Source organism: Eptesicus fuscus, chromosome 25 (genome assembly GCF_027574615.1).
Source record: "Eptesicus fuscus isolate TK198812 chromosome 25, DD_ASM_mEF_20220401, whole genome shotgun sequence".
Classification (NCBI taxonomy): Eukaryota; Metazoa; Chordata; class Mammalia; order Chiroptera; family Vespertilionidae; genus Eptesicus; species Eptesicus fuscus.
The window spans coordinates 3,441,045-3,461,654 of record NC_072497.1 but is presented as its reverse complement, the minus strand read 5'-3'; the positions used below and the strand labels follow the sequence as shown (position 1 = coordinate 3,461,654).

General features: G+C 46.3%; 1 protein-coding gene across 1 annotated transcript; it reads right to left on the bottom strand.

Moving 5' to 3' along the window:
• Nucleotides 1-212: 212 nt before the first annotated feature.
• WHAMM (WASP homolog associated with actin, golgi membranes and microtubules) lies at nucleotides 213-20,609 on the bottom strand. Its single transcript, XM_054713201.1, has 10 exons — nucleotides 20,046-20,609; nucleotides 18,997-19,170; nucleotides 16,151-16,301; nucleotides 14,345-14,514; nucleotides 12,553-12,718; nucleotides 9,450-9,637; nucleotides 8,121-8,207; nucleotides 7,810-7,905; nucleotides 3,810-4,299; nucleotides 213-1,035 (listed from the first exon to the last, which is right to left on the bottom strand). The coding sequence occupies exons 1-10, from the start codon at nucleotides 20,607-20,609 to the stop codon at nucleotides 707-709; spliced, it is 2,415 nt and encodes an 804-aa protein (XP_054569176.1). The 3' UTR covers nucleotides 213-706.
• Nucleotide 20,610: the final 1 nt, after the last annotated feature.

The window sequence follows — 20,610 nt, the reverse complement described above, 5'->3', positions numbered from 1 at the left end:
TAAAAAATATATTATTTGTACTGATTTGAGAGAGCAAAGGAGAAGGAGAGAGAAACATCAATGATGAGAGAATCACAGATGGGCTGCCTCCTGCACGCCCCACACTGGGGATCGAGCCCACAACCGGGCATGTGCCCTGACCTCCTGGTTCATAGGTCGATGCTCAACTACTGAGCCATGCGAGCCGTTTTCCATGAGTGACATGATACATTATAAATAGTCCTTTATTATGAGTTTATAGAGTGCTTGATACATAAAATACATTTCATTTAAAATATTTCCTAAATATAAGCAATTTATTGATTATTGCTAAAATAATGTTCACATTCAACCTTTAAATCTGAGGAAAGCACTCCACACGCGCACAGGACTCGGTCAGTAGTCTATTAGTGCTGCTCACCACATGCCGTCATCGTGTAAACGGTTTTCAAATGAGGGAATGATCTAGAACATCCACGGTGAAAAATCCTACTATTCTCCTACGCCAGCAATACTCACTATGGGTTCTCAGATCCCGACTACGGCCTGGTGTGTGCGGCCACCGCCTCTCCCCTCCCTGGTTCTAAAAGCCACAACACGAAGCAGCAGCTGCCGCTCGGCCCCGGCCCTGCAGGTCTCGTGTCCCGTGTCACGCTACCCTGATCACGTGCTTGTCAGCAGCAGGCCTGGCCCCCTGGCTTCACTCCGCCCTCGGCCTGGAGAAGAGCTAGTGGTCCCACTCTCCAGGGCTGTCCTCCTCCCCCTCCTCCCCCTCGTCCCCCTCGTCCTCCTCCTCCTCCTCCGAGTCGGCAGACACTCTCTGGATTCTCTGGAGCGCAGCCTTGATGCTCCTCTCCAGGTCGCTGGCCGGCTTCCTGCTGGGGCTCGGGCCAAGGTCGGGGTGAACTTTCTTCAGTGTGACGCCCTGCCTTATGGCCGCCAGGATGTGCTCGTTGAGGGAGGTGCAGGGAGGGGCCCGCGCGGGCACTTCCACCTTGTGGAGCGGGGTCCTGCCGCGCCTCAGGTCAGCCAGCACCTCGTCCATGGACCCTGAAACTGAGCACACAGAGCGAGTGACGTCGAGAAGTCCTTCTCTCCCCCGAGGGGCCGGGGCATTTCTGTGTCAAAGGTGTCAAGTCACACACAGTTAACGCCATGACTTATACGGACGATCCGATCGTCCTTCCCTTAAACAGAAGTGCTCTCCCTGCGTGAATCCAGGATAGTTCGATCGCGGATCCTTTATCGTGGGCACCACTGGCGACTAACAGCACCCTCGTGCACACCTTTGGTTAGAACGGAGGCTGACACGCCGGCGTGTGATCCTGAGGCGTTTCGGATGCTGGGGGTAAATCACCTGATCCCATGGGCGTGATTCAGATACTTCTGAACCTCCACCCCCTCCGTTCCCCTTCCCACTCGGAGAGAAATCTATTTAAAAAAACGAACCCCGCTGTGTTTCTCTCGCTTCAGTTCTGGTTGTTCGTCAGTGATGACTAACGAGTCGGTGTGACAATGAAGCTGTAGGTTTCCACACAAGAAAAGGCTGGAGGTAAAACTTCAATCAGCACCTCAATGAGCCCGGCGGGGGCGGCCCTGGCCCGTCTCCCCCTGCAGCGTCTTTAATCCACCCACGTCACCCCGAGGTAACTTACACGCTCTATTCTCGAGGGTGTGAAATGCTGTCAAAATACAAATTAGATCAGAGCTCCAGAGCTGTGGGGAGTAGGAGCTTTTTTTGACTCTGGCGCCCTGAGACCCTGGGCTGGGGACATCCCTGACCACCTGCTGGGGAGAGGGGCCGCCTGGGGGCACCGCCAGGGCTCTTCCTGGAAGGCTTCAAGATGAAGAGTCGTTTCTAGTTCCGGACTGAGGCCAAGTGATGGCTAAAAAGAATACTATTTCGCCCTGGCCGGTGTGGCTCAGTGGATAGCGCACCAGCCTGCGGACCAAAGGGTCCCGGGTTCGAGTCCGGTCAAGGGCACGTATCTCGGTTGCAGGTTTCTCCCCGGCCCGGGCCCTGGTTGGGGCTTATACAGGAGGCAACCAACCAGTCAAGGGCACTTCCTTCCTCTTCCCCGTGGAAGGAGGCAGTGTGGGAGGTGCACAGGGCTTCCCCACACTGGGTGCCTGGCACCCAGGCTGGAATGAGGCGCCCACGGCCGGACTCCATGCTGTCCCTCCCCATTTAAACGACGTTGCTGGTGTGGCTCAGTGGTTGAGCAATGACCTATGAATCAGGACAGGAGGTCACGCTTCAGTTCCCAGTCGGGGCACATGCCTAGGTAGGGAGCGTGCAGGAGGCAGCTGATCAATGATTCGCTCTCATCATTGTTGTTTCTCTCTCTCTCTCTCCCTCTCTGAAATCAATAAAAAATATATTAAAAAAAATAAATAATACCTCTCTCCCCCAACTTTTTTTTGGGGGGAGGCAACCAAACTTTTTGGTGGCCTTAAAAAGGTAAACATGAAAGTAAATAAACGATGTTGTTGCAAACCCCACGGTAGGACCTGATAGCGTGGACTTTCTCATTTGTACCTGGTTCTAGGTACAGTGACACCTTGAACTCAGAATAACAAAGATACTCAATTATCCAGAACCACAGTTTGAAACTCTGATATTTCTACCATTCGCATCACCTCTCACAGTACCTGTGCATGTTCTAGGTCAGGGGTCCTCAAACTTTTTAAACAGGGGGCCAGTTCACTGTCCCTCAGACCGGGGGAGGGCCGGACTATAGTTTAAAAAAAACTATGAACACATTCCTATGCACACTGCACATATCTTATTTTGAAGTAAAAAAACAAAACGGCAAAAACACCCGCATGTGGCCCGCGGGCCGTAGTTTGAGGACGCCTGGTCTAAGTGGAGAGGCTCAAAGCTTAGTCTTGAAAACAAATGTACACAGCATTTTGCTAGGATCTCTCTCTCTCTCTCTCTCTCTCTCTCTCTCTCTCTCACACACACACACACACACACACACACACACACAGGGCATTAGGCTAGAGTCTGGGCCGATTTAAGCCAGGGTCCTCAGTAGTCAATGTCTAAACCTTAATTAGGATTACGAGTTAGCACTATAGCCCTCGTGTATCTGTCCCACTTCATTTGAGAAAGATTTCCCGCAGGAAGTTTTCTCAGTCTCCTGGTTAGTCCACAAGACGAGTCTTCCGTATTCTGACTAATATTCCCAACCAATCTGCTGCTTAAGATGCCACAGTCAGCCCTGGCCAGTTTGGCTCAGTGGATAGAGTGTCGGCCTGCGGACTGAAGGGTCCCAGGTTCGATTCCGGCCAAGGGCACGTGCCCGGGTTGTGGGCTGGATCCCCACTAGGGGGCGTGCAGGAGGCAGCCAACCAATGGTTCTCTCTCATCATTGCTGTTTCTATCTCTATCCCTCTCTCTTCCCCTCTGAAATCAATAGAGATATATTTTTAAAAAAAAAAGATGCCACAGTCAATTCTGTAAAGGCTTCTGAGGGGCAACAGTAAGTGTGATTCAAAGCAACATGAATAATGGACAAGCAGCAGAAATCAGACACACACTGAAGTTTTAAGAAACCGGAAATCGCCTCAGAGATCCCAAGTCATGTGACCATTAAATGTATAGAGGTGGTTTGTTCCAGATGAGGTAGCGTTTATCAAACTGATTGAGGCTATGCTAATTTTCCCCAAAAAAAGGTAACATTGAAGGCGGCAAGTACTGGACTATTTCAAGATCGCAGAGAATTCTGGAAAAGAATTTGACCTGAAGACGATGGCTGCTAAAGCTAGAATGCTCAACTGCTCAGCCAGCCCCTGGGAGCAGGCACAGGATTCTGGAGGATTACCTGGGCATTTAACGTGGCCTGAGGAGTCACGCAGCCTTTCCGCAGGCGAGTCACACACGAGAGGAAGTGGCTGGTCACCTTGTGCTGAAGTCCTGAGGTGTGAATTCCGATGATGATCCGCAGATTGAGAAGAAAAGGAGGAAGCAGGGAGCGGAGGTGCAGGTGGAGGCGGAGGGGGAGGCGGGGGAGGAGGGGGAGGCGGGGGGGGCGGCGGGGGCGGCGGCAGCTCCTCACTGGGTTTGGACTGGGTTTGGTCTCCAGCTGGAACAGCCATCTGGACGGGGACATTTCCAGGGCAGTCTCGGCACTTGGGGGGTTTCACGTTGCTAACTTCGTAGGAGGGAGCACTTCTGGTTTTCCTGGAGGACGGGTGGACTAGCGCCTTCCCCTGAGAGGCCGGGGAGGAGGTCGGCTGGGGCAGTCCACCTGGCAGGTTTGGAGCCTCGGGTTCTGGGCGAGGGGTTTTCGGTGCAGGCCGACCGGGGCATCTCTGAAAGGGAAAACTGTGGTGAGAAACTTGCCGCAGATGCAAACCATCAAAATGCCGGGACTCTCTCTACACCAGTGGTCGGCAAACTCATTAGTCACCAGAGCCAAATATCAACAGGACAACGATTGAAATTTCTTTGGAGAGCCACAATTTTTAAACTTAAACTTCTTCTAATGCCACTTCTTCAAAATAGACTCGCCCAGGCCGTGGTCTTTTGTGAAAGAGCCACACTCAGGGGCCAAAGAGCCGCATGTGGCTCGCGAGCCGCAGTTTGCCGACCACGGCTCTACACAATGAACACGAAGAGTTCCTGGGCACGGATTGTTCTAGTTCACAAAGCGGCTCCTTCCCACTTGTGCAACCACTAAGTCTATTAAAGAATAAGCATTTGCCCGGCCAGCGGGGCTCAGTGGTTTAGCATCGACCTATGAACCAGCGGGTCACAGTTCAATTCCCAGTCAGGGCACAGGCCCGGGTTGTGGGCTTGATCCCCAGTGTGGGGCGTGCAGGAGGCAGCCGATCAGTGATTCTCTCTCATCACTGATGTTTCTCTCTCCCTCTCCCTTCCTCTTTGAAATCAATTTTTAAATTTTTTAAAAAAGGAATAAGCATTTATATACTTTCATATGATGCTTTCTCTGTAATAAAATAGATATGGGAGGATACATATAAGAATATTCATAATATTTTTAGTTTGAAAAATCAGAAACTAAATTTGAACCATAGGAAGTTAGCTGAAAAAATTATGGTGAATTAATTTAAAATATTAGGCAGTCACAAAAAAAAAAATCATAAACAGTACAAAGTCTGTGAAACAGCCTGGAAAAATACAGATGACGCACTATTAAATTTATAACCATACAAAAAACACATCTATGAAAAACACCAGTAGAGTGGACCTCAAAATGATAGTTATAACAGGAATTATGGATGTTTCTTTTCTCTAATATTTAGGCTTAGAGTAAATTTTGCAATTTAAAAATGTGAAATTTAAAAGTTCTGGCCCCTCAGGTGTTCATTTGATAAAGAAAAACCTAACCTTACAAAGAACTAATCTGGAGGGTGTAGGTCCCTAATGAAGACACCCATCAGCCAATAAAACATAGGATATTAATCCTATAGGCCATTACAATGAACTAGGACGTATACAATAGGATACTACTATTGTAAACTTAAACAAAAACATCCCGAGCTGGTTCGGCTCAGTGGATAGAGTGTCGGCCTGCGGACTGAAGGGTCCCGGGTTCGATTCTGGTCAAGGGCACATGTCCAGGTTGTGGGCTCGATCCCTAGTAGGGGGCGTGCAGGAGGCAGCCAATCAATGATTCTCTCTCATCATTGATGTTTCTCCCCCTTTCCCTTCCTCTCTGAAATCAATAAAAATGTATTTAAAAAAACACACACACCAAATTTATAACACTGATATTTACGTGTAAACTTAACACACACACAAAATCGCAATTCATGATAAACTCAGAGTATTTGTCTCTCCCACGTTGTTCTACAGCGTTTCAAAACAAACAGCAAAGCAGTGGCCACAAGCCCCCCACCGCACTGATGTGGCCATCCCCACCCCCCCTGCAGTTTTCGATGAGAGAGCAGGCGAGTAGAACAGAGTCCCAGAAACTGGCCAGACTCCAGGGGTCGTCCAACCATCCCCCAAGGTCAGGGCTCCCCCAACCACCTGAGCGTTCCCTCCGTGCACCAGGGCGGTGCTGGTCTCTGTCAGAGATTGCGGGGCACTCTGCCTCCCTGAGGGCTCACCCAGAACAAATGAAATCCTTGTCTCCCCACAGCCCTTTGAGAGATTTAAAAACAACGTGTCTGGGCTGCACAAGTACCACCTGTCACATGAGTTCCCGGGTCGTCTTGTCCCCGCTTCACTGCCAATGTGCCCAGGCTTCGTCCCCTTCGCTTGTGGCACTTCTTGGTACACACAGCGTTCCGTCCACAAAGGACGCTACTGTTCTTCCTGAACGCGTGAGTTTTTCTGCAGCTTCATCCCAAGTGATTCACACGAAACTGAAAGCAACTCAGTTCTCAGGGTTCTCTCCCCTCCACTGAGTCACACACACACACACACGCCTTCCCACCACACCCTGTACAGGTTTATTTTTGGACCAAAAAACCTAAAACTTAAACCAATTGGAGGTCAACTGGTTAGATTTTTTTTTTACCTCCTTGTTCCAGCTTGCTGAGCGCTTAGGTGGCCTGATTCTCCCACCTCCCATCTGTCCAACCTCCCACCTCCGCACCCTCTCTGATCACTGATCTGACTGGTCCAGGGCTAAGGAGCTGGCTGGCGTCCCTCGAGTCCCCTCCTCCGAACTAATCCCACTCCTCTAACCACCCTGTGCTGACAGCTCACCACCAGTTACTCCCCAGCCATTGGCTCTCTCCTTCCGTGCCTTCTTCCTGCCTCCATTCACGCCCAGGCCCCCGTCTGGAATGGAATCTCTGGAGGTGGGTCTGGGCATTCGTACTTTTTAGAAGCGCCCAGGTGCTTCGGATGTGCTGCCCAGGTTGGGAGTCCCTGCTGTGGCTCAGGGGTTAGAGACACCGCTCTGTACAACCTGGAGCTACGTCCTAGAACCACTCACTCATCTGTAAAGGGGACGGGAGTCTCTTACAAGGTCGTTTCAACAATTAAAGGAGAATGAAGTGCCTGGGACGAGAGGCACTCGGTAATGGTCAGAGTGTCTGTCATGGTTTTTCCCTCGTTGGGACCACACAGCACACCTTTAGTACCTCATTCCAGAGGCTTGTCTGGACTGGGCTGGTTTTTCTTTGGGGTCAACAGTAAACTTGAGTCTTTATTATGATGGTGCATGCAGGGATGTGTGATAAGAACAGGTTTATGTTTTATATTCAACCAGTTTAATGTTATTTTTAAATAAGTAACTACTTACTTATTTAAAAAACCTATTCACTTTTTAAAAATCCTCACCTGAGGATATGTTTATTGATTTGAGAGAGAGAGAAACATTGATGTGAGAGAGATGCGTCAAAATTGGTTGTCTCCCCCATGGACCCCAACTGGGGCCAGGGATCAAGCCTGCAACCGAGGTACGTGCCTTGACCGGAATCGAACCTGTGACCCTTCAGTCCAAGGGCCGGTGCTCTAACCACTGAGCAAACAGCTAGGGCCCTATTCACTTGTCATAGAGCACTTAACTATACTCACGTCACAAAGTTTCCTTGATTGCATTTTTAGAAAATTCTTTATTGCAAATGAGGAAAAGCCAGCTAAAGTTGAGGGTCATTTAACTTCTTCAGTTTTCCCTGCTGATCAACAAACACCAGGAGGGGAGAGCATGTGGCAATGTCAAAACATCTCGATATTCTAATATTGTCGGCTCTTATCTATACACTAAAAATAATGGCATTTGGGGAGCACTCTTGTGTTCCAAATGATCTATCTGTTCGCGCTTCATACTTTGCTCCGAGGACGGGTGATCTTGAATTATTTCTCCAGAAGACGTAGGCAAGGCGATTATTTCTGAAACTTACCTCTTTAAATGCTCTCAATCGTTGCAGTGTCTTCTGGCGTTCTTGGCTTATCCATTCTTTTTTCTTTTGCTCCTGCTCTTTCATCTTGTCTCTTTTCTGTATTTAAACAAGTATGTATTTGTAAATTCCTCAAAATAAAAGTCCTGAGAGAGAAAGGGGCCATAACCCGACATTATCACCTCCCCTCCAACCACCCCCGTGTCTGCAGGCCTGGGCTACACCCGCCCCCGGATTGAGGCAGCAGCTGCAGGTCCAGTTAAGCGAGTGAGGCACATTATGCAAATCTAAAATATTTTTCTTTCGCTACTCACCACCTGAATACTATGGTGCTGATGGAAATATCTGATACTTTCTTCAGCCTGTTGCAATCGGAGCCGATGGTTTTCTTTGCACTGATCCTGGTGGGAGAATACAAATCACATACGTGGTTTTTACTATTGCCGTGGGATGTAGCATAAAAGGTTAAAAGAAAAAAGCATTGCATTTGGGCTGCCATGTAAGGCATTCATTCGTGAGTAGGAGTTTCTGGAGAGGCTCAATGATATTGCTGCCTCCTCCGCCCTGTGACAGGAGCTGATGGCGCTCGCAGGAATCAGTTGTGTCCGATCAGAAGGGCCACAGATTTAGTGCTTTAAGAGATGAAAAAGGGAATTCTCCAACTAAGGGGGAAGGAGGGAATATGCAAGGGCCCCCCATTCTTAAATGGGATGTGCCCTAAGAATCTGTTTCAATGCTGCTGTTTAAAGCACATTTCCCCATCATGTTTTACAAATAGCAATTATACTTCCAAACATACCTACATAAGCATATGCAACCTACAAATACCTGAAAAGTCTTCTTAAAAACTACATTTCAATGATGTTTAGCCATTCTTGGCATGTTACCTTTTTATACAATCGCTAGAGGCTTGGTGCACGAGATTCGTGCACTCGGGGGTGTCCCTCAGCCCAGCCTGCGCCCTCTCACAGTCCAGGAGCCTTTGGGGAGCGGGCCTAAGCCATCAGTTGGACATCTTTAGCGCTGCCACGGAGGTGGGAGAGGCTCCTGCCACTGCTGCTGCGCTCGCCAGCCGTGAGCCTAGCTTCTGGCTGAGCAGCGCTCCCCCTGTGGGAGCACACTGACCATCATGGGGCAGCTCCTGCATTGAGCGTCTGCCCCCTGGTGGTCAGTGCATGTCAGAGCGACCAGTCATTCCGCCGTTCGATCGATTTGCATATTAGCCTTTTATTATATAGGATGGAGTTTTTTAAAATTAAGAAAAAAATCACTGAATATAAGGATTGAAATGAGCAAAATATTATCTCTGATTTTATAATCAACAATTTACACTAAATTTTAGAATTCACTGTAGTTGATTAGAAGTTTTTACTTATTGTGATTTAAAAAAATACCCGTGTATGTAATAGGCACTCAACAAATAGCTGCTGAATGAATTAAAAATCTAGAGATTATGATCAATGCTTAAATCCCCAAAGAAACAAAAAATCATTTTAAGAAAAACTCAGAAATATATTGGAATTGCAGCTACTGGTATCCGTTATCAACACACACACAAATCAGGTAAAAGCCTTATTCCCCATCGCTTTATCTTTCATGACAGAGAGATGCCTGGGAAAGGAAGCAGGCCGCCCGGCGCCCACCTTTCTGTTCCTGAGATGGGCTCTCCTGGCGCAGATCCGGCCCCGCTTACACTCCAGCTGCCGGCACTGCCGGCTGAGCTCTTGCAGCTCCAAATTCTTATGGTCCTGCAGCCCCTTCACGGGATCAATGACTCTCAGTTCCTCTGGACTTTCACATGGGTCATAATAGACAACTTCATCCTGTTTATCTAAAAAAACATATTTAATGGTTTGTTAAAGACATGTTTTATTATAAAAAAATTACTGTACTTTCCGGCATATAAGACAACTTTTTAACCCAGGAAAATCTCAAAAGTCGGGGGTCTTATACGCCGGAAAATACGGTATTTGGGTTTTAAGCAATCTGATATACATTGTCAGAGATTTTTCTAACCTACCGTATTTTCCGGCATATAAGACCCCCGACTTTTGAGAAGATTTTCCTGGGTTAAAAAGTCGTCTTATACACCGGAAAATACGGTATGCATAAAATCTCTTAAATGTAAGGGAAGTAAAGATCACATGTAATCCCACCACCCAGGGAGAAAGACACACACACACACACACACACACACACACACACACACACCACTACACATATCAATAAACAGTTCTAAAAGAACATTTTCCACGTGATGGAAATATAATTTTAATGGCAACACAGTATTCTCTAATTTAAACAGTCTCTGTTGTTAGAATGTTCCATTGTTGGCAATTTCACTGTGATGAACATCTCTGAATAGAGATCTTTGTGTCCATTTATTAATTCCTTGGCAGATGAATATTTAAGATTCTTGATAACTATCGTCAAATTGCCCTCCAGAAAGGCACCTTACATTCTACCAGCAGTATATTATTGAGGAGCCTTAATGATATACAATCTTGATTACATGTTGATTTTTAAATAATATATGCATGCTGTTAACAAAATCAAACCCTACAGAAGTACATAAAATAAAAAGTATAATTTTCTTCTTCCTTTCCCAAACCTTTGGAATCCCAGCCTCCCAGAGGAAAACACTAACAATTTGGCATGCATCCTTCCAGATCAACTTTTTTTAAAATAAATTTTTCCTAAATGTGTAAAATGCTTAGAACCTGAAACTATTATAAAGTTTTTTTAAAATACCTAGGATTAAATTAAATGTTCAGGATCTGTATGCAAAAAAATTAGAAAACTTGGAGGCACTTTAGGGAGAAGAAGACTTAAGTAAATGGAGAGACATACCATGTTCTTGGATGGGAAGATTCAAAATTGCAAGGACGACAATTCTCCCCAAATTAATCTCTAATTTTAAGCACAATCCCAATAAAAATTCCGAGTGTTTTGCTTTTTGTTTTGAACTTGTGAAAATGAGTCTAAAGTTCATCTGGAAGAATAAAGGAGAACAGTCAGAAAACGTGTGGAACAGCAGAGTAACGAGGGAGGGATGTGCTTGATCAGGCACTGAAATGGACCTCCAAGATACAACAGGAAGTCTGGAGCCAGCACCAGAGCCACTCACAAACCAATGAAGGAAATTCATTTATAAATAGGTCAAAATAAATGTTAACGATTCTAGATGAGACAGGCAGCAAGTCAAAGCAGTAGGGGAAAATGGTTTCAAAATCAGTGATTGGGACTGCTAACAACTTGGGGGGAAACATTAGATTCCTACCCCACATCAAAATGAATTTCATCTGGATTAAAGAGCTAAGTGTCCCTTTAAAATTCATAAAAATACTATAAGGAAAAAAAAATAAGTAAAATGTTGACACAATTTCAAGATGAGGAGGACTTTGCCAGGCATACTACCAAAGGCAGAAACCATAGATTTATTTGCCAGGCGTGACTCCAAAAGCAGAAAGATAAATAGATGGGACTTCATAAAAAATTAAATATTTCTGCAAGGCAAGAAAAAGCAAACAACAGGGAGTATTTGCAACATATGACAAATAATAAGAGTAATAGCCTTAATATGTAAAGGAAACACAAAGAAAAACTAGCAAAGACTATGAACAGGCACTTTATAAAAAAATATATAAATAACCAGTTAACATACAAAATTGCATTGAATGACACTTGTAACTGGAATAAATGAAAATTAGAATGCCCGGCCGGCATGGCTCAGTGGTTGAGCATCGACCTATGAACCAGGAGGTCACGGTTCCATCCCTGGTCAGGGCACATGCCTGGGTTGTGGGCTTGATCCCCAGTAGGGGGCATGCAGGAAGCAGCCGATCAATGATTCTCTCTTATCATTAATGTTTCTATCTCTCTCTCCCTCTCCCCTCCTCTCTGAAATCAATCAATAAATATATATTTTTTAAAAATTAGAACATGCCATTTTTTTCTATCAATTAGGCAAGAATTTAAACGAATGGTGAAAGTATGGGGAAACAGGTATTTTCATAATCTGCTGATGGGAGTGTCATTTTGTACAACCTATCTAGAGGACCATTATGTAGTATGAAATTTAGAAATTAGAAAATAACAGAGGTGAGGAAAAATATATATCAAATGATTGTTGTGTTGTTTTAACACATATTTGTCAAATGTAAATTCTGCATTGTCCTTGATCCAGTGATTTCATCTTTAGAAATTTATTCCAAGGAAATAACCTGTCCTATACACACACACAAACGCAAACACATGTTTATAGGACGGTTCTTCACTACACTGCTGTTCACAACAGTGAAAAACTGAACATCACAGTTGGTATATCCATATAATGGAATACTATGCAGCCATTAAAATTTTTGAACATTTTTATTACCTACTGAAATGAAATGACGATTATTATGTGTTAAAGGAAAAAGAGAATACTGAACAGGATATATAGTTATAGTTTAAAAACTGATATTTATATACATCAGGCTACCAAGCTAGTCAACAAATTGTTACCACTAAGTATCTCTAGCTGATGGAACTGGAGTAATAATAGTTTTCCTTTCTTTGTTTTGCTGTATGTTTAACAATGACTATATTATTTACTATTTGAATAATAAAAATGCTGAAGGGAAACTAGGAAATTTCAGCAGGCATTTTATACAATTTACAAGAAGTAACTGATAACATGGTCTGTATTTCCTTGAATGTGTAATTTAAACATTTTAATATATATATTTTAAGTATAAGTTTTACCTTTTATAAGTCTTTTAATAGAGTCCAACTGTGTAATAAGTAGTATTTCTTCATATTTTAATATCTCAAATTGAATCTCATATAGTTCTAATTGAACTTCATGATATTTTATTTCTAGTTCGTCTACAACGTTTATATTTTTTTCTTGTTCTGGAAGGTCTTCCATCTTGTTTACATGAAAAAAGAATAAGAGCAAGATAAAGTATTTAGTATACTGAAAGCAAACTGCAGAGGCATTGGAGCTATTTTCTATTCCTGGCTCAGTACCAAATATGAAAAAGCAAATTGAGAAGAAACACTCCTCCATTTCATTTCATGGAACAAAAAAGCCCCATTAAACATTTTTGCCAATACTGCATCTCATCCTTGAAACATATGCAACATTCAGGTTTTGAGAAAAATAAATGGCAGTGAGGTCTTCACAGTGTGTTCTGCTTTAACATCATAACATCGCGGGAAGAAACTTAAGTGACTAGGATCCTGGAATGAAGCACCTCTGACTACTCTAAAGTCGCGCTGAAAATAATGTTATGTTAATTTTAAAGTATATCACCTACTTCAGTGCTGAGCTCAATGGTATCATCAAGTGAATCTTACAACATAACATTTCAAAGCCATCTTGAGCCAAGGGAAACTTTATGGCCGTCTTTCCCTAGTTCTGAAATTCTCATCAACCAAAAGATGGTGCTGGAATACGAAAGGAAGCTCTTTCACACTGGCCGGAAGGAAAGGGGATATCTAAAATTAAAGTCTCGCCCTAGCTGGTTCAGTTCTGTGGACAGAGCGTTGACCTGCGGACTGAACGGTCCTGGGTTCAATTCTGATCAGGGCACATGCCCTGGTTGTGGGCTCGATCCCCAGTAGGGGTCATGCAGGAGGCAGCTGATCCATGATTCTCTCTCATCATTGATGTTTCTATTTCTCTCTCCCTCTCCCTTCCTCTCTGAAATCAATCATCAACCTATATAATAAAGAGGTAATATGCAAATTGACCCTCATGCCCTTGCACAAGATGGCCGCCCCCCATGTGGTCAAAGATGGCCACCACAAGATGGCTGGCAGGGGACTATAGTTGTGGGCGATCAGGCCAGCAAGGGGGGGGGGGGCAGTTAGGGGTGACCAGGTTGGCAGGGGAGGGTAGTTGGGGGCAACTGGGCCAGCAGGGGATCAGTTAGGCATCAATCAGGCTGGCAGGGAGTGGTTAGGGGGTGATCAGGCTGGCAGGAAGGTGAGCAGTTGGGAGCCAGCAGTCGCGGATTGTGAGAGGGATGTCAGACTGCCGATTTAAACTGGTAGTTGGACATCCCCCGAGGGGTCCCAGATTGGAGAGGGTGCAGGCTGGGCTGAAGGGACCCCCCCCCCCCATGCACAAATTTCATGCACTGGGCCACTAGTATATAATAAAACCCTAATATGCAAACTGACTGATCAGCAGAACACCTGGTCGCTATGACACACACTGACCACCAAGGGGCAGACGCTCAATGCAGGAGCTGCCCCCGGTGGTCAGTGGGCTCCCACAGGGGGAGTGCCCCTCAGCCAGAAGCCGGGCTCACAGCTGGCGAGCACAGCGGTGGCAGGAGCCTCTCCTGCCTCTGCGGCAGCGCTAAGGGGCAGCAAGCAGGCGGGCAGTAAGGAGCGAGGGTTCACGGACTGCAAGAGGGCACAGGCTGGGCTGGGGAACCCCCCACCCCCGGTGCACAAATATCGTACACCGGGCCTCTAGTAAAAATATGTTTTTTAAAACAATAAAAGTCTGTTTCTAAAACAAAGTCACCTTTATGCGTCTTACCTTCCCCTGAATCTCCGCTCTTTTGTGATCTAAACACAGCTCTTGGGCTCTCATGAGCTGCAGCGTCTCCCGGGCTAACATGAGCTTGAGTCTTTCTAGCCTGGGAGTGGCTGTGGCCCAGGCAGCCTGGCCAAACCTCTTCTCATCCTGTTCCATTTGTTTCTGCATCCCTGTCAGATTATAACGAATAAAATAAAATGTAATTACAGCTCACTACCAAGTGAAAATTTTACCCTGAGCTAATTCTTTATTCCCTCCCATATTACCTGCAAAACATCCTTTTTTAAAAGAAAGTTTATTTTAATGACTTTTTTTTTATCACACAGATAATACATGGTCCTTGGTATAAAATTTCAGATATCTGATTGTTTTTTAGAACAAGGCAAATAATCATGAATCTCACCTTCTTGTAATTGCTTCTTACATTTTGGTGCATATACCTCTAGACTAGACAGACAAGGTTGTAGAGATAGTTTGACCAAGAAAACCCCACAGGGTAGGGTGAGAGTAGTTTTACAGTTGTTCATATAGAAAATAATAGCCTGGCTGGTGTTGCTCAGTGGTGAGCATTGACCTATGAACCAGGAGGTCATGGTTCAATTCCCGGCCAGGGCACATACCTGGTTGCAGCTCGATCCCCAGTAGGGGGTGTGCAGGAGGCAGCCGATCCATGATTCTCTCTCATCATTGATGTTTCTACCTCTCTCTCTCTCCCTCTCCCTGAAATCAATAAAAAAAAACTTATTGCCCTGGCCGGTTTAGCTCAGTGGATAAAGCATCGGCCTGCGGACTCAAGGGTCCTGGGTTTGATTCCGGTCAAGGGCATGTACCTTGGTTGCGGGCACATCCCCGTTGGGGGGGAGGTGTAGGAGGTAGCTGATCGATGTTTCTCTCTCATCAATTTTTCTGGCTCTCTATCCCTCTCCCTTCCTCTCTGTAAAAAATCAATAAAATATATATATATATATAAAAACTTATTCAAATAAAGCAAAAAATATATATAATAATTAACAAGTAACACAAGGATAAACTTGTTTCACGTATTCACAACTGTAAATCTACCTTTGCCCCACCCTGTATATCTTATTTCACTTACTGTATCGTGGAACTCTTGCCATTCATAGAACAGAGAATCATGCTTAGTAGCCGTGTGATATTCTATTGTATGAATATACTATGATTTAACAAACTGGTTGACAGACAATGTTTTTTCCTCTTTGGAACTACCATCAACAATGATTTAAGGTAAAAGACAAACATCCCTTACCCAGCCCATAGGGCTGGCAGGGTCTCATCCTGCCGTCTTGCCCCCGCGGTCTCGCCCGCACACTCTCCCCCCACGTTCTCCGCACTCTGTTCCAGCCCCGCGGCCTTCTCAAAGGTCCGCACGCTTGCCCGGCTCCCTCACCCCGAGGGCCTTTGTCAGTGCTATTCCTTCTGCCTGGAACGCTTCCCTCACCCTGCTGTGTTCTCAAGTCCCATTTGCCCTTCAGGCACCAGGGCCACTGCCACGTCTCTAAGGCCCCTGCTGCCCACTCTGGTGGAGTCTAAGTTTCCTCTCAGCTCAGAGCCCCCTATTAATCTTCTCCACGGGCTCGCTGCCCCTGCCATTTCCCCACGCGTGTGGAGGAACGTGCAGCTGAGATTTATCTCCCTCGGCACGCTGGTGGGTGTCTGTGTCCGCGCAGCCTTACACTGAACCCCCAGGACCTAGTGCCTGGTACTAAAGAGACACTCGGATGTTTTGTTTTGTTTTGAATAAAATGAAAACTGCATAGATGTTAGTGTAGCATCTTAAGTGATTACCTGCTAGTGCTTTTACTGTTTCTTTAAAATAATTCACCGTGATGTCCTGAATAGAGACTATCGCTTCGTCAGCCTGTCTGGCCCACTCCTGGGCTTCCTTCTGCAGAGCCACTATCCTTTTAGGACCCAGATCGTCCTCCTCCAAGGATTTCTATAGAAAGAACGGAACATCGCACAAGTAAGAAAGAATAGCAATGTACGGACTTTGGGAAAGTGAAAGGAAACTGGTCGCATGGATTCTTTCAACTACATTTATTGCTACTACTCAGTCAATAAAATTTCATGAATTCAGCAAGTCCTTATTGAGAATGAATAAGGCTCTAAGGTGGCTGGAAGTCAAAGGGATTCTCTGGGGCATTAAGGGGGAAAAAACAACCCTACTTTTACTTTGCATTACAAGAGTAACTTTTTCTAGAGAGGAATGCAGTCAAGTTATGTTTCTCTGTTAATAATAATACACAGTTTAAATGAGATCTGTGTTAAGCACTCAACATGGGCCTGGTACACAGCACTCAAGTGTTAGCTGTTGCTATGGTTTCTTTTAGGAACATGAAGGTTTTCAATAGGATGATTCTTTCCTAAAGGGAAAAAAAATAATACAATAACCCAACAGAGCCCGGCTGGCGTGGCTCAGTGGTTGAGCGTCACTGACCCTTGAACCAGGAAGTCACGCTTCGATTCCTGGTCAGGTCACGTGCCTGGGTTGCGGGCTCAATCCCCAGTGTGGAGCATGCAGGAGGCAGCTAATCAATGATTCTCTCTCATCACTGATGTTTCTATCTCTCTCTCCCTCTCCCTTCCTCTTTGAAATCAATAAAAATATATATTTTTAAAAATAACCCAAATGATAGTAAAATCTGTACATTCATGATTATGGCATGTACTCTGTCATACGGCATCCAATTCTTCTGCAAAGGTAGTAATGTAAGAAATATACTCAGGTGAGCCATCAGAGAAATGTAAGTCAAAACTACAATGATCTACCCCTACAGATCCACTGAGATGGCTATAATAAAAATGACATAATACCAAGTATTGGCAATGACGTGGACAGATTGGAAACCTCATTTACTGCTGTTGGGAATGTAAAATGGGGCCCTGGTTTTGGTAAACAGTCTGGCAGCTGGTTTCAAAGGTTAAGCACAGAGTTACCACATGACCCCAGAATTCCTAGGCAAGAGAAATGAAAACACATATCTACATAGAAACTTGTACACAAATGTTCATAACGGCGTTATTTACAATAGCCCCAAAGTGGAAACCCAAAAGCCCATCAACTGTTAAATAGATCAGTTGTGTTTCCTTATAGTGAATATTATGTGGCAATACAAAGAAATGAAGTTCAGACACATACTCCAACATGGATGGACCTTGAAAGCATTATGCTACAGGAATGGAGCCAGACCCCAAGGATCACATACTGCATGAGCCACAGAAGGTGAAAAGTCCAGAAGAGGGAAATCCGCAGAGGCAGAAAGCAATCTGGTGGTTGCCCAGAGTTGGAGGAAAATGGGGAGTGACTGCTAACGGGCAGAGTTTCCTTTTGGGGTGATGAAAACGTCCTGGAATTAGACGGTGGTGATGGCTGCACAGCTCTGAAAATACCAAAACCCACCGAACTGTGTACTTCAAATAGATGGATTACATCTCAATAAAGCTGCTATTTAAAGAAAGAAAAAAAATATATGTAGGAAGTAAAGATTATCCAAATAATACTTTTGAAATAAGGAACAGAACAGGTTGGAGTGGCATGTGTTTCATTAAAGATGATGTCATGTGTACAGTACAGCAGCCTGGCGGAGGTCGCAGGTGTGGGAGGATGGCCCAGGGCAGGGGACAGAGACCGGGTGATCACTCTGATGTCTTTTGTTTCCGGTGGGGTGAGACCCAAGGAGCGAGCGCTACGGAAGCCCTGGGCTCAGATTAGTTTGTAACACTGGATGGAAATGACACTCTTCTAACTAGGGTCACAGGGCTCAACGAAGCAAGAGTGATGACAGCATCTACTAAATTAAATTACTGAATTACAAGCCAGGGCCTGCTGCTTAAAGTTTCATCTTGTTTCTCAGAAATGTGCACGTGTCCTTAGAGGAGGAAAATAAGCTAAGTAAGCATCATATCAAAAAGAAGTTATCAGCAAAGAATGTGTTTAACCCTTGAAAGTCTGCAGAAATCTGAATGTGTTAAGAAGATGCCCCATGCAAAATGTTCTTCATTTTTACATCACTTTTAAAAATAATATCTCTACAATATTATCTAAACATAAGGGTTGCCCTACATGATTTGGCTCAGTGGAGAGAGCATTGGCCTGTGGACTGAAGGGTCCTGGGCTCAATTCTGGTCAAGGGCACATGACCAGGTTGTGGGCTCGATCCCCAGTAGGGGGTGTGCAGGAGGCAGCGAATCAATGATTCTCTCTCATCATTGATGTGTCTCTCTCTCTCTCCCTCTCCCTTCCTCTCTGAAATCAATAAAAATATATTTGAAAAAAATAAACATAAGGGTGAACCTAATAAGCCAACACAGATGGAATCTTAAATGTCACTAAAGAAATAATATGTGACAAATTGCTCTAGCTGGTTTGACTCAGTGGATAGAGCGTCGGCCTGCAGACTGAAGGGTCCCAGGTTTGATTCCAGGTCAAGGGCATGTACCTTGGTTGCGGGCACATCCCCAGTAGGGGGTGTGCAGGAGGCAGCTGATCGATGTTTCTCTCTCATCGATGTTTCTAACTTTCTATCCCTCTCCCTTCCTGTCTGTAAAAATCAATAAAATATATTTTAAAAAAAGAAATAATATGTGACAAATAGTAAATCATATAAAGTAAAAACATAAAGAAAACATACCAAAATATCACGCTTACATGAAGTTGCAACTTCTCGCATATCTCTAAATGGCTTCAGTAAATACTGGAAGAACATGGTTGCCACGGTAACGAATTCCTGGTATGCTTCATCTTCTTCTCCATAAACTTCCATTAATGCCACCATGGTGTTGGCTCTTTCATGGCCTTGAAGAATCTGGAAGGCAAAAAGCAGGTAAAGCTCAAGTATGGACAGTATGAGGTCAGACCAAACAAACAAAAGTAAAGGCACCTTAACTTTCTAAACTTCAATCGATCAGGGGGAAAGCAGAGTCCACAATTTTATCTTAACTGCGAACAAAATACTCAGAGAAAAAGAGGACCCGAAAGACTCAGCAGATATTAAGTGGTGATCTCTGGGGTGTAGATGGTGGATGATGTTTCTTCACACCACTTTTCTGAGGATAAAGGTTTTGTGATGCTGCAATTACAGAGGTGCCTCCAACTACCTCTCTGGTGCACAGAACTCTCTCGGCTCTTCCGGTTAAAAGTGCCACCAAGCCCTAGCTGGTGTGGCTCAGTGGCTAGAGCGACGGGCCTGCGAACTAAAAGGGTCCCCGGTTCCATTCAGGTCCAGGGCACATGCCCGGTGCCAGGCTCGATCCCCAGTAGAGGGCGAGCAGGAGGCAGCGGATGGATGTCTCTCATCATGGATGTTTCTATCTCCCTCTCCCTTCCTCTCTGAAATCAATAAAAATATATTTTTTTAAAAATAGTGCCACCAAGCCCCCAGCAGAGTGTGGGCTTTCCTATCTGCAGAGCGTTTCTCCCCACACTGGGCAGAAAATAAACTGCGCTCCCATTTAACTTCACGCGTCCTCTCTCGGGATCTCCAGCGCGCCCCGCAGACCCCCCCTGGCTGCTCCCGGCAGGTGACCTGCACCTGTGACCCCGCGCCCCGTTCTCCCCATCGGACCATGAACTTGCTCCTCCGCAGTCCGGGTCCCTTGGAAGACACCCCCTGTCCCCCTTTTCGCCCTGTGATGGCCCAGGGACACTAACGGGGAAGGGGAGGGGAGCGCGCCGGCGTACCTGCTGCAGCCGCGCGCCCGCCTCCGCCAGCCGCGCGCGCAGGGCGCGCTCCCGGAAGGCGCGCGGGCTCTCGCAGTCGGGCGCGCCGCCGTCGGCCGGAAGTAGCGCGTCACGCACGGCCGCGCCGCCGCAGCCCTCGGCCGCCAGGCCCAGGTAGCGCTCCAGCCGCGCGCACAGCTCCTGCAGCGCCGCCTCGCCGGGGCCCGGGCGCGCCGGCCACACGAGCGTCCACAGGCCCCAGGCGCCGCCGCCGCCCGCCTCCAGCTCCGGGGGCAGCGGCGGGAAGCAGCACTCCAGCGGCGGCCACAGCGCCGCCAGCTGCTGGTGCGCGCCGCGGAGCCCGGCGGCCGAGAGCAGGCCGGCCCAGCTGGGCGGAGACCCCGGCCGGCTCCCCTCGCGCCGCCGCTGCCGCTGCGCCGTGCGGTCGTGACAGGTCACCGCGAACTTGCCCTCCGCGTCGTTCCAGGCCACGAGGAAGCGCAGCTGGTGCCGCTCGGGCTCGGCGAACAGGTCCTCGCGGACCGGAACCCATCCCTCCAGGCTGTCGGGCTGCTCGTCCTCCATG

Coding starts and splice junctions, on each gene's coding strand:
- WHAMM (XM_054713201.1), bottom strand. CDS start 20,609: ATGGAGGACGAGCAGCCCGACAGCCTGGAGGGATGGGTTCCGGTCCGC. Junction 9,638..12,552: donor TATTAAAAGACTTATAAAAG/GTAAAACTTATA, acceptor ATGTTTTTTTAG/ATAAACAGGATGAAGTTGTC. Junction 7,906..8,120: donor AGCACCATAGTATTCAGGTG/GTGAGTAGCGAA, acceptor GTTTAAATACAG/AAAAGAGACAAGATGAAAGA.